The sequence below is a fragment of the Phaethon aethereus genome (genome assembly GCF_964289735.1).
Source record: "Phaethon aethereus genome assembly, chromosome: 9".
In the NCBI taxonomy this organism is placed as follows: Eukaryota; Metazoa; Chordata; class Aves; order Phaethontiformes; family Phaethontidae; genus Phaethon; species Phaethon aethereus.
This window is the reverse complement of record NC_138585.1, coordinates 965726-984428: the sequence shown is the minus strand read 5'-3', so window position 1 is coordinate 984428 and position 18703 is coordinate 965726. Positions and strand designations below refer to the sequence as shown.

The window sequence follows — 18703 nt, the reverse complement described above, 5'->3', positions numbered from 1 at the left end:
TTCTTACTTGTTAACAAGCCTTTTGAAGTCTCCTACGTATCAAATTCATCACATATAAAACACTTGAGAGCTGTTTCTGCACACTAGGTAGGACCTTCTCTTTCTCATGCCTCTGTGTGTTGGAGTGCAAACTAGAGGCTTCAGCTGACCATTACTTAAATATTTGTCTCCTGCACTGCACGAACCTGTTCATACCTTCCCCTCGTACGTCCTTGTTATCAAATACGAGGAAATGCATCGTTTTGCTGCATCCCATAATATACTGCAGCCATAATTGTCACTAATCTAATGGCACTTCTGTGTCTGGACTTGCTTTTGGTGGTCTCGATCCTTCCAGCCTGTACAGGGTCTAGGCAGTGGTGCTCCTTAGTAGTTTCCAAGCATGCTCAGGGTGCAGTGCCTCTGGCTGGGACCTGTATCGACACCTATAACCTCCATTTCCTGATCGCCTCCTTTTTTTTCAGTGCCTGTATGCTTTTGGGAAGGCATGTCTCCTTTTTAATCTCTCCTGAGCTGAGGTGGTGAAGCAGCCTTTGAAGTAGTTTGCCTTGGGATATCATTCCTTTCCCTGGCTTAGGGGAACTTTCTCAATCCAGCTGATGTTTTGTGGCTCGCAGGTTCTTGAGCTGCGTGATTTCTCTTTTGATGAGCCCTTCTTAGGCAGGAGCTGTCTTGTGCCTGAAGCTGTCTCCCCTTCCAGCAGATCTGGAAAGCTAAATGCCAATTCGTGTATTATGGTTAGAGCCTATCTATTTAGCTTGCTGTTGCTACGAGGGGGAAGCCGTGCTCTCCCTCTGGGCTTTGTGCTTTCTTTCCCTACCTTGGTCTCACCTACACTGACCATGTTCAACACTCAGCACAGTCAAAAATCATGTTTTCTTCTGCAGGGTTAAAGTTAGTTAGGAAAGGGCGTCAGAGCTGGTACAGGGAGGAGAGCAAGACCATGAAGAAGGGAAAAGAGCAGATGAGTTATCTCCTCTTCTTCCTCCCAGGGCAGTAAAATGTTGGTTTGACTCATCTGTAATATGTGAATTCATCCTAATGCAGCAAGGAAAACTGATGGGCCTTTGCTGGGTGCTCTCCTGTGCTAGCTTGCTGCCTAGACACACTGGTACTGGTTCTAGCATGAAGGAGGGTCAGAAAATGCACTCAGGTATGAGGAGGGTGGGATTGTGAGATTTAGATTGCGCTAAGCTTCCCTGTTGATTCTTGCTGTCGGGGCGGGGGGACCCCCAAACACAAAAATGCTTGTGGGGAAGGGGTTACAGGCAACACTTCTGCTTCTGCCCCGTAGATGTTCTGATTGCTGTGGGTTACTGGAGTTATCAGAGATGCTTGAATTTTTGCTGGCTGCAGTGATTTTTTTTTTTTTTTTTTTTGAAAGGTGGGGAAGAGAACAGCAAACATTTCTAAGGTTACCAAGAGTCAAGTGTTTCAAGTAAAGAGCTGTAAATAAGTAAATCTAGAAATATAATGGTCTCCATCAGTGTGGAAGCAATCTGTAGAAGCCTATACTTGTAATTCAGCAGCGAACCGGCGTCTTCTGAGCGCTTCTGTGCTTTTGGGAAACGCACAGCGTGCTCCCCTTGTCCCGGCAGCACCGGCCCCGTGCTCAGGATGTGACCTGCGCTGCCTAGTGCAGGCGGTTCGTGCCTGCCCAGAAGCTGTCAGGAAGTGGCAAAAGTACAGTCTGTCAGCACCTGGACTATGTTTTATTTCCTTTTTTGGCTTCACCCCATTTGTTTAAGCAGAAATATGCCCTAGAACTTGGCTTACTTGTTTGGGGTTTTGTAAATTCCATTAAAAAAAAAAAAGTAGACAAACAAGTTCTGTTTGTGCTCAGCTGACCTTGCAGATCTGGACCAAATTTTAATTAATAGGTTGATTTGCTTCCAAAGTTATATCTGCGGTTCCTTTTTGTTTTTTAAATTAGATCAAGCCTCAGAGGTACAGGTGACAATGATGCTGACTGAAAGCTGTAAACTCAGAGGACTTCATCACAGGTAAGCTAAGCAGTGTTTATAAGCAAAACTGTATCTGTATGAGCTGAAAATACTTGTGCTTAATGTTCCTTAGGGGAGAAGAAACAAATTTTTTTTCCCAATTCAGCAACATATTGTATGTTTGAAAATTTTTTTTGAGCCATGAAGAGCAGAAACTATTTTTGTGTCACTTCAAAATACAGAATTCTAGACACACTTCTTATTGCAAAGAGTGCTTATAAGCTTTTTCCCCAGGTGCGCAGTCCATAAAATCAAATGGTGGTGGTGTGCAGGGAAAATGGGGAGAGTCTTTGGTTTGGTGTTCCAAGCCTCGCAGTGAAATGTGGGTAGATATTACTTCTATATCTTCTTAGTTATTACAGTAAAAGTGCTGCAGGCACATGTTGGTTGACGCTGGTTCTTGCACAGGCTAGTTGTTAAATGTGGCGGGATCTTAGTGATGACAAGAGTAATATATGCAGGTTGATTGTCAGTTTAGCTGATTTACTAGTCTGGTTTGTATTGTTTATAATTTTCTACGTGGCACAGAGAAGTACTGTGATTAAGGTACGGTCCCACACGGATACAAGGAAATGCTTTTTAGTGTGTTGTCCTGGTATGGCATAATCATATAACTGATGGGATTTATTCCTTAAGAATTAATGGCATGGTTCTTGGGGGTGATGGCTTAAGTTTTTTGAATCGATGCCCCAAACAGCTTGAGTTAGTGGCAGTTTTGCAGTTTGGATTAAAGGCTGAAATTGGCCTTAAAGATCTTCGTTACTGGCAAGGTTGCAGGTAAGAAGAAACCTATGCTCATAGTCAAATCCCTAGACTGGTAATTGATCTTTTTTACTGGTAATGTGAAGGAAATTAAAATAGTTCCATCAGAATTATTAGTTCTACAGTGCATTTAAAAGTTGCTTTTCCAAGAGCTATTATAGTTAAGGCCTTTCCTAAAATACAGGATTGTATTAAGAGGAGTAGGAGGTTCTTGGGGAAACATACTTAAAATCAAAACAAAATTACACAGCCCCCCTCACATCATACAAAATCAGCTGTTACCCTCCCTGTTACAAATTAAACTCCTGAAAAAGTCCAAAAAGCTTTTCTTCTGTACACCGCCTATAAAGCCGGGACCTTTGTCTTGATCAAAGGTGGAGCCACATGGGTATGTAGAGCTCATGGGTGTGACACCTGGCATCTTCAAGTTAGAACAGGAAATTCCCAGGTTCCCTTTTAAAAATCACTATAACTCACTGGAGACTTATTACTAATATGTTTTCAATAGAAGATACAGTTTTTTAAAAAAAAAGTTTCATGGAAAATTGAAACTATATATGGTTTGTTTCAAGTTTCTACAACTTCATATGTTGATATTATAGGAAGATGTTTAGAAACAATGCAGCATGGGGGTTATCTGGGCCATAAGGAGGGTTAGAGGGGACCTTTAAAGTGGTTTAGTGGTGGACTTGGCACTGTTAGGTCTATGGTTGGAGTCAATGATCTTAAAGGTCTTTTCCAACCTAAATGTTCTGTGATTCTAGAACACCTGGGATAAAACTCCTCAGATATTTCTGCATTTAGACGGCAATTTAGTGTTTAGTTGATACAAAACTAAAATTTTCTGTTCTGTTATTTTTCAAGTGGATCAAACATGATGTTTTGACTTTTTTGTAAACCACTGTAATAGAGCTAATATATTTCATATCTATAGTTGCATTTAGAATGATACACTTCCAAATTGAGGACATATCCCTTCTTAATATAAGTGATAACCTGTATTCACAGAAACTTATTTCAGCCCCTTTTGGACCAAGTGAAAAAACTTGGAGGGCTCTTCCTAATGGGAAAGTACTCAAATATCTCATGAAAAAAATAAAATTGTCTAGGGCTTTAGTTATCTGGAGACCTTATGCTCTGCAATTCATAATGCAAGATTAAATGCTTTTCTTCAATGTTGAATTGCTTTAACTTACTATATTTAGGGCTCGAGAAGACCTTTATCAAATTTCAGTTTAATGAAATTAGGAATTTCTTTCCCTGTCTTCCAGGAATCTGCTGCCTATCACTCATGTCTGTATAGAGGAGGGAGAGAAACCAATGGTGCTGCTGCCTTATATGAACTGGGGGAACCTTAAACTATTCTTGCGACAGTGCAAGCTGGTAGAGGCCAACAATCCTCAGGTACACTCAGAAATCTTGTCATTAAACGTAGACTTGGTTTGTCATCTGTGTATGTGCCTTAAAAGAAATAGTTGTGGTATTTGCCTGTTCTGTTGTGACAATGAGAGAATCACAGGCAGGTTCCCTAGCAAGTGTTTGTCTTTATTCATACAAGGAAAACATTCTTGGCTGTGTTTATCACAGATGTTCAGAGGGCATGAAGCTGAGTTAAACTCTGATTAGGGTAGTAGCTGGTATAGCAATATATCTTAAAAAAAAATACTAAAAATTAGATAAAATGGTGTATGATTGTAGATTTAAGTTAGAATACACAGGGGAAAATAGTCTGTGGAGAAGTTTCGGATTTACTGATTTTATTTTTGGTATAATTTATAGGTTATCCCTTTACTGTAGTTCTCAATTATTTTATTGTAAGCATAAAGCACTTCTGTTAAATTTTTAAGGTGCTGCTGTAGATTTGCTATTAAGTAAAATAACTGGATTTATTTAACTTTAGATACTAAAAGAAGCCATCTCTGATTTTTTTTTTTTTAAATGTCTTTCTTACTTCTGTAGGTGCTCTCTAGCATTCATAACTTCACTGTATTTCAGTGGAACCTGTTGCATATATTTCATGAGGAGTGAGAAAGAAAATACTCCTAGATACGTTGCCTATTTTTAAAAATCTGGATAAGCGTTTAGTGATGGATGTGTATATGCATTAAAGCTATCCCCCGTGTTAGGATTACCTTGTCTTTTCTTCAACTTCACCTTGGTTTGGTTTCAGTCCTTAGGCTAAATCAAGCACAAAATGAAATCTTGTTTCCTGAGGTCAGCTTTTGTCCCGGTTATGTACCGGATTTCAAACTAACAAGGGCCACCTACCTCTGTTAATTTACAAGTTGTGATAAGATGCTGGGATCTTTCAGCGTTGATTTTACTTGTTTTGCTGCTTAATCCGAGTTATAAATCCCTATACAACGCACCAGTATCCCTTTCCAAGAATTTAAGCAGAAATGGTATTTATAATCTGTATTATGTCAAACAGGAGTTGCCTCCTAGTGACTAGGTGTGACTGTACTTAACTGTCAAAAAATGCGGCATTTGGTGTCCTAGATACTTATTTTAAGATGGAATTTTTCTACAAATACCTGAAGCAAGTTCTTGAGTTTTCTGAAATACTACATGGCTGCTGTTCTTAATAACAGCCTGTTAATGAGGAAGCCAGTTTATTATTGTTTTACTTTAGTATTTGGTTTATTTTAACCCCTGCACTTGCAACTTCAGTGTGTCCAGCTACATACTGAAGTTTCTGAAACACTGTGGAAATGGAAGAGTGAACCCAGGGTCTAAATACATGCAAGGGTTTAATTTCTATAGGACTGAAGTTGTAAAAGTAGATGGAGCAACAGCCTTTGATACTAGTTTTCAGCAACAGATAGCAACAAGAATTTTGACTGCTGTTTGTGCTCTGCTGCTGAAAATGAGTTGGCTAAGTGAAAAAAGTGTGGTAAGAAGGGTAAAATTGACCATTTTTTGCCTATGTTCACCCCTAATCAAAGGAAAAGCTGTGTAGCAGTGAGGCAGTTGCAAATTGGAAACATTTGCCCCTGTCATGTCAAAAAAAAAAAAAAAATTAAAATGTAAAATAAGGAGTCTTCATAAGTTTTCAAGATGTGGTAAGGTCTGTAATAAGGTACTGGAAAGCATCAGCCACCAAAGGTGAGGAGAGGGGGCACTAGAATACCACAAAAACACTGACCTAGCAGGCACTGGGCTTGCAGTTTTACAATGATTATTGTTCTGTGCTTTTGCAGGCAATTTCCCAGCAGGATCTTGTACATATGGCTATTCAGATTGCCTGTGGAATGAGTTATTTGGCTAGACGGGAGGTCATTCATAAAGACCTGGCTGCTAGAAACTGTGTGTAAGTACTCAACGGGGTAGAGTCATGGTGCAGGCAATGTTACGTTGGTAGCTAGGGCTAGGATGGGCTTTCTCCAATTGACCTGAACTTTACCACTGTGTGGTTTTTTTTTTCCAAATTTTGGGTGAATGGTCTTGTCAGTGAAGTTGTTTTCCTCTAAACAGAAGGTGAACCAGAAAGCATAGTTTTCAAGAAAGCAGAATATCCTCATCTTAAATACTTTTGCTAGGTTTTGTCTGTCATTTTTTTTTTCAAAGTCTTGAAAAATACAAAAGTTTCCCTTAAACTTTAATAAAAACTTAAAATATCTTTGGCTGTTTACCAATGAATAGATTTTTGTATGAAGTTGGTGTTCTTAATTTTTTTTTTAAAAAAAAAAAAAAAAGCCTAATGGCTTTGATCGCTGGTAGATTTCTTAGTTGTCAAATGATGGATAGATATGAATGTGCTCTGTAAATGGTAGAAATGCTGAAGTGGGAGTTGAGACCATCTTCTGACTGGGTTATGCCCTCAAAATACAGATATTATTTGAGGTGTTCGGTGGTTTTCTATAAACCAAATCACTCGGAGACCACCAGCTGTGCTCATTCTCCACCTGCTTTCATAGGGGCAACATAGAAAATACAGGGTTCTGCCTAAACTTAACTAAACATCTGAAAATACCTAAAGGGGCAGTTAGTCCATGAGCTTAGTCCTAGGATATCTGCAAACAACCTCACAATTCAAGTAACACAGTTACTTTTCAGAATTCAAGACCACGTTTGAAGCCTTGAATTCAATTTCTTGATTTGGAGAAACGCTTCTCCTTTTTGTCTCCCCCCACCCCGCCCCCAAAGGACATGTGCCGGTCTCTTAACGAACTTGCAATGAAAGAAAAAGGAGAGAGAAGCAACCTCTGGGTTATACCCCAGAGCTGTGTACAAAGTGTCGGTCAATGAAGTAACTGAACTACTGATAAATATAAAGTCTTTAATGTGAAATTGGCTATTAGAGGTGATTTTGAGATTTGATGAGCTCTGCTTTATCGTAAATAATTTCATTTATGAAACAGAACATCATCATGGGATCACTTGGCATGAACGTACATCTTGCATTCCCTCAGTTACGATGCTTCATTTATTTTTTGGAAGAGAATAAAATGCCTTATGGTCTAGCCATTTTCTTAACTCTTCTTCTGTCTGTTTTATGAAAATATTGTTGATTAAACTAGTTAATTTCTCAGAATTGCTGCCCAAATCTGTCTGGCCCTGTCTTCTGCCAGAGCAAGGGTGCAAAGACTCTAGCACACTCCTGAATCTCCAGGCTTCTCAATTGCCTGGGCAGGAGTGACTGGGTCACTGTCTCAGTTCCTGTTCTTTGGCTTCTATACCATTCAACTTTTTGCTTTGTGAATTTTTTTTCCTTATTTGCCATCATGCTTTCCAAGATACCTGTCGCGGTTTAGCCCCAGCCAGCAACTAAGCCCCACGCAGCCGCTCGCTTACTCCCCCGCAATGGGACAGGGGACAGAATCGGAAGAGTAAAAGTGAGGAAATTCATGGTTTGAGATAAAGACAGTTTAATAGGGAAAGCAAAAGCCACGCACAAGCAGAACAAACCAAGGAATTCATTCAGTACTCCCCGTCGGCAGGCAGGGGTTCAGCCGACTCCAGGGAAGCAGGGCTCCATCACGCGTAACGGTTTCTTGGGAAGGCAGACACCATCACTCCCAATGTCCTTCTACCCCTTTCTTCTTCTTCATCCCAGCTTTAAATACCAAGCATGATGTCATATGGTATGGCATATCCCTTTGGCCAGCCTGGGTCAGCTGTCCTGGCTGTGTCCCCTCCCAGCTCTCCATGCACCCCCAGCCTTCTCGCTGGCAGGCCAGCGCGAGAAGTTGGACTGTCCTTGACTACTTAGCAACAACTCAAAACATCAGCATGTAATCAACATTTTCTCATCCCAAATCCAAAACATAGCCTCAGACTAGCTTCTGTGAAGAAAATTAACTCTATCCTGGCTGAAACCAGGACAATACCCTTGGAAGTATCTCCTACGATCCTCAAGGCATCAGTCCCTCCTTCAGGCCACAGCTGTTGAACCAGCTTGTTGTATCTCTTCTTGACCGGGGGTTTGCTTTGATTTTTTTCCTATGTAGTCCTTGAAGTGGAAGCTCAGTTTCTGTCTTTGCACTTTTCATGGACCGCATGCTCTTCTAGTGTATGGTCTGCCTTGGGGCCATGCCACTGGTGTCCGTTAGAGACCTGTGAACATCTGGCTCAGCAATTAATAGTAAAATGTGGGTCACATTCCTCACAACAGGATGAGTCCTGGTCCTGAGATTTGGGTGGACTTCTCTGCCTAGCCCCTCAGGGTTGTCAGTGGTCACTATTGCTACAACTTTTGTCCCTCACGCTTGTGTCCACAAAACTGTGCGATCCTGCCAGGTGCTGTCTTTGTCCTGTTCTTCAAACATCCCAACCAGGGCCAACAAAGCTTCTGATGTTGCATTACAGGGTCTGATAGAGAAAGCTGGGAGATGCTTAAGCACTCATGCTTGTCCTGGGATATTCTTTTATTTACTGCACGTGCTCTACTCGCAGCACTGGCACCAGGCACTGTTGGTGTAGCAAATGCTGGGAGATCCACCCTGCAGCCATCCCTTGTGCTTTTGAACTGGTGCCACCAAGTTAGTCCAGCAGAATCTTTCCTGACTCTTACACTGTGTAAGGATGCTCAGTTTGATACGGTTCCTTAGAGACTTTTTTCCTAATTCCTTTTGCTTTTCCTCTCTGGTGAACATGATGAGGAAGAAGTGGTACCACAGGAGACAAAGATCATAAACTGCTTCAGGGAAATTACCTTGTGACAACCTCTCATTTCCGTGCAGTGAATTAATTGCCTCATGCCCTTGCTGCGCGACGGGTCGGTAGTCCAGACAGCTTGACTCTCTGCCCTCCTGGGGCAAAGTCCAGCTTTGCTTTAGTTGCTGTACATGTGATCCGGAGTTCTGGCAATAAAGATCAATTCATAGTGCACCTGGCACTACTTCTGCATGGGACATGCAGGTAGGAGCCGAGCATCTACTGATCTGTGCTGCAGTACCAGGAGTCCTGCGCTAGCCTAAAGAGAAAAAGAGGATGCCAGTAGCCAGGATTCCTTGAAGGGCTTTGTTCTTCTGCCATCCCTTTGTTCCCCGGGTCTGTTCCTGTGGGGTGAAAGACTGGGAGGAGTTGATATAAAGTGTATCGGACCTACATACCTCTGCCCTAATTTTGGGGAGAGAGCCAGGATTGCAGAGGTCTTGGCAGGTTCGTTAAGGGAGGAAATACTTTTGGTCTCAAATGCCTATGGCACGGTTGGGCCCAGATAGGGTGGGCATACACAAGTCAGAGCTCTCTAGTCACTGGAATATTACCCATTGTGTTGTATTTGTTTATAGACAGGTCTTCTAGGAATTTCTCTGAACTCGTAAGAGTGATTAGATATGGAGATTTCCTGGTCTATAAATTTTGAGAGCAGTGCACTGACCTGAAAGTGCATAGAATAAGATAAATAAGAAGATAGTCAAGTATCTTGTGGGGAACACACAAATTAAGCATTTCTGTTTAATTTTTCTCATAAATATAAATAAATACTTGACAAAATGAAAAGTCAGAAAACCATCGTTTTTTTTACAACCCTCCAAACCCGATGTTATTTCTGTATTTTTGTCGTAAGATGTTAAAGCTAACATCTTACCCATATTATGAAGTCAGATGTTGATGAGTAATTCCAACTTTATTAGACACTTTTTTAAAGTTCAAAAGAGCATGAATTGACAGCCCAGAAGGGGAGAAAAAAATCAGTAGGCTCTGTGTGCTTTTTTGAGGCATCTTTTTTTGATTAAAAGTAAGTTTCCCTTAGCCAATATGCTATTTCTGACAACAGTCAGAATTAATGTCTTTTATTGAGGGAATAAATAACATCTCACTAGAGCAAATGGTATTGCTTGATTAGAGACAAGCTTTTAGGCTACAGATAATATCAGTTGCTTTAACAAGATATTACTAGATCTTGCTTTGCTTAAAGCTTTGGCTCATTATTGCTATAGAGGTACGATAGCAAAAATTAATTTAATTGAACTGAAAGGCCATATCCAAGAGAGCAGGAATAATGTAAGGGAGTTGTTTGTTTGCTTTAACTGTATTTTTTTTTTACTTGTAAATGTTTGATTTTATTTAATCTAAGACTGCCGATTTTTCTAGTGCTTATCTGTTAACGCAGAATAAACGCTTTTTTGATAATATTTGATAATCACAGAATAAGCATGTCTCGATCTAGCCCTTTGAAGCTGATAGTGTGATTAGCATTCCCCAATTAAATCCCAAGCCTGAAACTTAAGGGTGAGCATAAATATTTTCTGTAAAACTGTAATGCCAAGTTTGCTAAATACTTCTGTTCTTTTAAATTAGCATTGACGATGCACTTCAGGTTAAGATTACAGACAATGCGCTATCTCGAGACCTATTTCCTATGGACTACCATTGCCTGGGAGATAATGAAAACAGACCAGTTCGATGGATGGCTCTCGAAAGCCTGGTTAACAATGAATTTTCCAGTGCTAGTGATGTGGTAAGTTGTTTGGTTGGTTTTTTTTCACTTACATTTTGTAAATGAGCTTTGTTGACATTTTTCCCTTTTTTCAGCTATTGGAGAATCATAGCGCTGAATAGATAAGTTATTTGTCCAGAACAGCATCTGTACACCTTCTTTCTCCACTTGCTGCTCGTGGCAGATAGTTCAAAGGTTGAGCAGACCCTTCTTGCATGGCAAAATTGTCTGTCACACCCTGTTCTCCCTGGTAGCGTTAGCAGGAAGGCAATTAAACTCAGTGAGCAATCTGTACTGGGACTTGTCTGCTATTTGAATGAACACGATCCAGAGGTCACAACAGCGTATTTTGGTTGCAGTCTCACAGACAGAGAAAAGAGAAGAATCATTTCCCTTGGCCTGCTGGCTCTACTCATGCTAACACAGCCCAGAACACAGCTGGCTTTTTTTGCTTCAAGAGCATGCTGCTGGTGTGGTCAGCTTCTTCACCAGGTCCTTTTCTGCAAAGCTGCTTTCTAGGCGGTCAGCCTCAGCCCGTCCCGGTGCATGGAGCTATTCCTTCCCACATGTGGGACTTCACATTTGCTTTCCTTGATCTTTGAGGTTCCTGTCAGCCTGTTTCTCCAGCTTCTCGAGGTCCTTCTGCAGAACCCTGTCCTCCAGCCTGTCAGCTACTCTGCCCAGATTGAAATCATCCACAAACTTCCTGAGAGTCCAGGCTGTTAAGGAAGATAAACCAGTATTGATTCCTGAGCCATGCCACTAGTAACTGGCTGCTAGTTGGATTAGTACTGCTGATCACAGCAATCTGAGTCCAATAGTACAGCCACTTTAACGTCAACATCTCACTGATTTGGCTCTAAGGATGCTGTGGCAGATGATGTCAGAGGCCTTGCTGAAGTCAAGGTGAACATCCCTTGCTCAGCCCGTGTTCGCTAAACGCTATCTTCTTGACAAAGAATTACTGAGGTTCAGTGCCCTTGATAAATCCACGCTGGCTGTTCCCAGACACCTTTATGTTTCATACGCATGGAAGTGACTTCCAGGATCATGTGCTCCCTAGCATTAGCTGATGTTAGACTGCCCGGCCCGTAGTTCCCTGGATCCCACCTCTTCAAGAGGGTGCCTGTTTCCCACTTGTCACCAACCACCCCCAGTTGCGGTGGCCTTTCAAAGACGATGAGAGCAGCGTTGCAGTGACTTCAGCCTGCTCCCTTGGCACCCGTGGATGCATCCCATCTGGTACAGTGGTCTGGTGTGTCCGCGCTTGGCTTCAGTGCAGCCTGAAGGTTTCTCTCAGCGGGCATTTCTTGGTAGTTTTAACTCTGCTGAGCTTTGGTTTTCCAGACTGCAGCCCTGCTTGCCGATGCATTCTCACTGTGTTCCTCAAGTAGCCTTCTCCTGCGTCTGCCTTAGCGTCTGAAATTAGCGCATCCACAGTGGCCTTCTACCAGCTTCCTGCACATCAGGGCTGTTCTTGTGCTTACAGGAGCTTGTCCTTGAAGATGAGCCTGTAGTAATTTGAGTGCTAATTAATGATAAAGGACTTGCCCTTATGATCTGTGTTTTCCTTCTAAGGGGGTATTTTCTTTGGTAATGCTGCTCTTCTTAACAGGGCTACATCCAGAGACAGTAATCTGCATCTTAAAATGTGCTAGCTTAGAAAGCCTTTGAAAAGTTCTGGTTGTTTTTTCCCCCCCCCCCTCATTGCCATGGTCTCTGTACTAGTGTTCAAGTCACATAAACAAAACAAACAAAAAAAAAAAAAAGGAAGGGAGGGAGTCAGCTCTGCTCCAGAAATACTTCTGTACCCATTGGAAAATGTGTGGGGTTTTGTGTTATACCAAACTTGAAGACAGAACAGGAAATAAAAGTTGCCTGTAAAAGCATGTTTTTATAAAACTAAATGGGATCAATTTAAATGTTGTGTTCTTTTTTTTTTATTTTAATCTGGAACGTGAAAGCATTCACTGTTTGTGAAGACTGGACTTGGAAATAAAAGCTTATGTAACACTGGTGGTGAAACCTAGAATTTTATTAGGATGAAGGCACTTCAATATCGTGACCAATTCAGAGAACTCTAGTGCAATTCAGCATATATTCCACACTATTTCAACACAGAATTCCTTTTTGCATTATATAGGCATCAGTGCAACTCAGCTTCTAGTACATAGTTACTAACTTTGCATATGTTGCTCTCTGACTTCTGCAGTGTGCAAAAATGGCCAGTTTTTCTAAGTGTAGAAAATACTATCTGCCCTAAATATCATCTTTGCATTTACCTGGATGTTTTTCACAATTGTGGTGTAACATGTTTTCGTCTACTTGCTAGGAACAAATCTAGCTATCAGTTGCATGTAACTTATAATCGGTGGTGAAATCTGTTACAAACAGTTTAGGTGGTGTCTGCTAAGATGCAGTTGGCACGCGTTCTAGGCTTGCTTTTTGGATGCATTTCTTTTAAATGGTTTTGCTGGCTTGAAACATTTCTAGCATGTTCCTCCTCTGCCAACAGTTATATCAGTCAGCCAAAGCGTAGAAAAACAACACGATTCCTGTTGAATTTTAATTCTGTGGGTGTTTTTCCCCTCTGTTGGAATGAAGCTCTGCATCTCTTTATGCCGTTTTTATGCCGTTACTTATGGAATTAGATGTAGCTATATGCTCAAAGCAGTATTCTGCCTGCCCAAGCTGCTAATACGTGGCTGTTGAGAGCGAGGCCACATCCGTGCCCCTGCCATTCTCTAGCTCTGCGCTTCCCATCACTGACAGCATCCTTTAATTAAGGCTTTGCTCGAGAGGGGGGCGGGGTTTCTTTTCATGAAAACCAAGAATCTTCTGAGGTTTGCAGAATTCTGCCCCTTTTTAATAAATGATGATGTTTGCAGCATTTGTAACTTCAGCAGTGAATCATCAGCGTGCAGTATCAGCACCATCTATGTCTTGTCTCTTGGGTCTCTTGATACCAGCTAGTAAATCATTTTACTTGTACTGTGCTGGCACATGAATTGATTGATTTTTCATCACCTTACGCTCCTTTTGGCACATATTGGTGGCTGAACGTGTTGAATGCTAATCCAGCTGTCAGGTTTACTTAGATGAAATCTTTATTTTTCTCATGAGTCCTACTTCTGAACATATACTCCAAGTATACAGATGATTTAAAAAAATGATGGTTTCATTCAGTCTGCTCTTCTGAACCTTTGAATTTCACGGAACTCGTAGGAATTTTGTGTAGTGTTTTCAAGAGGTAAAATGTAATATTAAATTGTTAATTTTTTCAGAAGAGCAAGTTTAGTGTTTAATATTCCTTCGATTTGTTAAGTGTTTTGAAATGTCATGCTGGAAAAATGCAGTAAATACATGATTTTTTTTTTTTTTTAGCACTTAATTCTTAGTGCACTAAGAATTTCATTTTATTTCAACTTAACACCTGTTCTGTGATTCTTAATTGTCCCTATTCAAGACAAAGTATTGCCATGTTGAACTTGGATACATATAGCATTTATCTAAAGCTTTCTTAGTCTGTGTAGCCTTACTTATGACTGATTTTGTGGAATGTCTGAAGGAGCTCTCAGAATTCGGCATGCTCTGTTAATGCTCTACAATTTCTTTTTAGTGGGCCTTCGGAGTAACGCTGTGGGAGCTGATGACTTTAGGACAGACTCCGTATGTCGATATCGACCCCTTTGAGATGGCTGCTTATTTAAAGGATGGCTATCGAATAGCTCAGCCAATCAACTGCCCTGATGAACTGTAAGTGCATGTTTTTGGAGAGAGGATAAAATGTCTATTTTGTAACCAACATGTTCAGCCAGCCTTGTCAATGAAACAGCCAGCTTTGCCTTCCCCTGCCTGTTTATTCTGCCTTTTAGGCTGACCCTCCTGTAAGTATTTGTGTGGCTTTAGTGACCTACGTCAAAAAACTCAGGCTAAAATTAAATGCTTGGGGTTTTTTTTTTTTTTTTGCTGTTGAGTTTTGCTTAATCTTGACCCAACCCTTTTCTTCATTCTGACACATGGGAGAAATGGGGTTGATCAGCAGGATGGGAGGAGGGAGGCAAAGGGGCCGGGGGTTTTTAGCTTAGTGTTTGTGGGACTGCAGTGTAGGAAGGCACCAGGTTTGTAGGTAGAGGGAATGTCTGTTCTGTCAGCAAGACTACGGAGAAGTATTGTGTGTAATGGAGTTAAATGGCAGTGCTTGAGGTGTTTATTCATGATTCTAATGGTACAGGAGACATACCTTCTGCCTCACCTGTTCTTGTTCTTCTAAATCCCCTTCCCGTAAACCAACCGCAGAAACGCTTTGAACTATGCTTTTACAATAGTTGAGCAATTTCCAATGAATTATGTATTGCTTCCTCCTGGATTGCCTCTGACTTGTAACCTGAATCAAATCAGCGCTTTCAGTGTCACAGCACATTTATTGATCATTTTGGGTGTCTGAAGGAGTTGTTCAGCATTGTTCATCAGAAGGTACAGGGTTCCTTTTCTCTTTGTGGTCAGCAGGTTTTCTAGTGGCAAATGCTGTTTTTCATTTTCAGGTTGGGACTGTGGTCACCTGGCTTACGTTCTCATGTCTTCCATTTGTCTTTGCCTCGCAGGTTTGCTGTGATGGCCTGCTGTTGGGCCCTAGATCCTGAAGAAAGACCCAAGTTTCAGCAGCTGGTGCAATGTCTAACTGAATTTCATGCAGCATTGGGAGCCTACGTCTGAAACTGCAGAAGAAGATTCAATTCACTGATTGGGAGAAGGCATGGCATACACCTGCAGCTCCATGCGTCATTCGGACTCACACACGTGATGTGTATAAAGCAACACCAAAGGGAGAAAGCACTTCTTCCAAAACACTGTGCCTTAGAATGCTTTAGTAGTCTGAAGTTTTTTGTAAGACCTCTTGATGTTGAATATTTTCTAGATATCACTTTTGCTAAGTTAAATTGAGACCTTTTTATTTGCCATCAGAATTTTTAAAGTGTAGTGATAGTGAACTTAAACACGAGATTTGGATGGACTTTGCACTCTTAGGACAGACACATGATTTTTTTTTGAAGGGTATATGGAACTGGTAGAAAAGTGAGGAGAGGGGAGATTCATGCAAAAGCCACACTGCAGAAAATTTTCCCTGCTTTTTAAAAATGTTGAAACTGGATCTTTCTGACCAGCTCTAGTGTTTGTACTTGTATGTATCTGGAATAGCTTTTTAGTATCAACTTCTTCTATTTTGAGACAACAGCACATTGTGGTTGGATCCACAAGCGGCATCTTACTTTTTTTTAAACCATTCATGAATGTTTTTTGGAAAAGCTGGTCTTCAGGATACAATATCCCCTTTTTAAAAGCAGTAAGTGATTATGTAAAAGTGATTCCAGTTTACCTCATACAGAGAGTAGTAGAGGTGGGGTAAAAAAGGTGCCCCTCCTTCCAGATAAAAGGCTGATGTGACTTTTTTTAAGATGGTTTTATGTGCTAAATAGAGGCCTTCAGAGAAGCGCCAAAGCAGCCCTTATGTGGGAGTCTTTCACCTCAGACTTCTGGATTGCAGTTTCTCTTGTTCAAAAAGGTACTGGTTGTTTTTTATGGGCTTTTATGGCCTGAAATGGGCTTAAATATATAAATATATATTTGTAAAGACACTTGCAGAGTAAAGAATGTTTTTCTATTACATCTAACGTGGAAGCTTGGTCCCTCACATTGCCCCGTGTATTGATATTGCAGGTTGGTGGTTGTCACTGGGCTGGAGTTGGTATGAAGACAAGGTGGATTGCCTGCCTCCCTCCCTGCAGAACTAGTCCCTGAGACTTAAATATTGTCCTGCTGCCTTCTTTAGCCCACATATCCACTCCACCCCAGGTTATTTTGAGTTGAACGTTACTCAGGAGGACATAGTATTTTAGGAAAATGTGTGGTGATCCATTCATTCAGCCTCAGTAACATTCATTATATGTAAGAAAGTTACTTGTGGAATAACTTCCAATTCTCCAAATGAACTGTAGATTGCATCCTCTACATGGTGGCACCATGAGGCAGGTTGCACTTCAGCACAGTGTGAAACATGAACAATTGCCTTGCGTCTCACACCATCTTCAGAGTAAAGCACCCATAACCTCGAGTGTTTGTGCAGCTGCGTGGTTGGGAGCATTGCCCTGACAGGCTCTGTGGCGATTGTAGCATTTTAGGAGACTCTGGTCTGCAAGTATCAGCAGCCAGATTTGGCTGTGTCATGCAGATGTGCAGCTTTTGTCCTTTCCAGAGTTCTGAACCTTGCTGAAGAAAATGAATCCTTTCTAATTAGTATCACGTGAAGCAGAACTTTGTGCTGTCTGTTCTCAGTCTCGCAGGCTGCCCCTTTGCACTGCCGAGTTAAGATGGAGTATTCCTCAAAATGCAGGAGGTTTCCTATCTGTACTTTGGTATTAGTTCTCTGTGGCTCGTGAACCAAGTCTTGCTTTATTTATCCTAGAAGGAAATTTTCCTGCTGGCTCAAGTTTGGGCATGTTATAATGGGCTGTGTTTGCTTGAATGAACTGAAACTGGTTTCATTTGGCTGGCTTTGGAGTCGCTGAGTGTGGGCATAGCAGTAAGGCTTTGGCTCTGTGGAATTCTGCCGTCTCTTTCCTTTCTGACCCAGGAAAACTACTCAACGTCAGGACTTGTTTACAATGACTTGGTTGTTAAAGCTATCAGTGGCAGAGTTATTTGTGTCCGGATCTGTGGTGTTATGGGATCTACAGAGGTCATAGCTGTAAGGCCTGCCTGAGACTGGAAATCGGCCCGGGGTGAAAGTGGTATGCGTATTGTACGTTCTTCACAGGGTAGCATCCATAGAGTGCACATTCAAGATGGATACCTTGCAAGATCCGTTCACATCTGATACCTATATCTGAAGTGACATCTGACCGCTGTGGCCTTAAGGTGGGTTAGGGATGTACTGCACTTCCAGCTGCTCGGCTCAGTCAGCACTAGCTGTGGGAATGGTAAACTACGTCAGCTTTTCCTTTGATAGGCTATTTCTCATCTACTCCCAGATGAGTGTGCACATCAGTAGAGACTGAGAAGTGGTTTAGTGTGGTGTTAAGGTATAGGTACAACTGTTAATTCTGGGAATGATACTTTCATTTAAACACGCTTCACCTACAGGGGTTAAAGGTAGGCATTTTCTGATAGCAGAGCTACCTTGAGTAGATACCTTGCAGGTGTTTATTACACCTAAGATTGCAAATAGCTTTCATGCTGACATTTTTCTTCACTGCTGCGATACATCTTAGCTCCCTGGCCTTTTAGGAAAGTTCTTGAGGAGCAGGTCACTTGGGTAGAAGATTGAACATACAGACTTTCTGGAAGGAGAATGCTATCAGTAGCCTCTACTCTTAAAGTACACAGAAAAGTCTCAGTGTTGAAGTTTGGATTGATCAATACCTGTTACATGAATACAAATATACACCCTCTTACCAAGGTTGAGTATGGCACCACGTTTCATGCTGGAGAGCCATCAAGAACGTGTTGATGATAGTCCTCAGGCTTACAAGCTCAAGTGGCAGACTAGGATGGAGGCGTATTTTGTGTTGACGAGAAGAGGATGAAAAAAGGGTGGCTGTTTTGGCCATACTAAACAGAAATAGTCTTCCTTCACTCTTTTTTTCCAACTTGTCTGACTTTGAATGGGTGGTAACAGGATCTGGCAGAGAGGTACAACCTTGTGGATTTGATGTGTAGAAAAGATGTTTTATATGTGGGAGGGCCTGGACATAGGAGCTAAAGGAGACAGAATCAAATTTCTGGGGAAAATAGAAGGGTGGGGGTGGACCAGTCCTCTCTGCTCTCAACCCTCTGGAGCATGATAGATCCTTGCCGTGAGGTCTCTGTAAAATAATGTCACCAGAGACCTCCACAAGAGCCATTTCACTTGGAGTGCTGATGCTGAAACTCTATGGGAGGTCTTGTGGAGTGGGCTGGGGAAGCAGCTCTCCATAACGCTCTTGGTGGGCTTAGAGATAAAAATGCGCAAACCATGTGGGATGACGGTGTGTTTTGGAAATTATAGTGCTCCTGT

The 18703-nt window shown here is 41.6% G+C and overlaps 1 protein-coding gene across 1 annotated transcript in view; it reads left to right on the top strand.

The window, feature by feature from the left end:
* RYK (receptor like tyrosine kinase) overlaps positions 1 to 15366 on the top strand; it is a gene marked incomplete at its 3' end in the record, with an annotated part of 60903 nt that extends 45537 nt beyond the window's left edge. The window contains exons 10-15 of the mRNA XM_082003344.1: positions 1934 to 2003; positions 4037 to 4169; positions 5966 to 6075; positions 10512 to 10671; positions 14270 to 14406; positions 15255 to 15366. Coding sequence (XP_081859470.1) covers positions 1934 to 2003; positions 4037 to 4169; positions 5966 to 6075; positions 10512 to 10671; positions 14270 to 14406; positions 15255 to 15366 — 722 coding nt within the window. The remainder of the gene's footprint in view (positions 1 to 1933; positions 2004 to 4036; positions 4170 to 5965; positions 6076 to 10511; positions 10672 to 14269; positions 14407 to 15254) is intronic.
* Positions 15367 to 18703: the final 3337 nt, after the last annotated feature.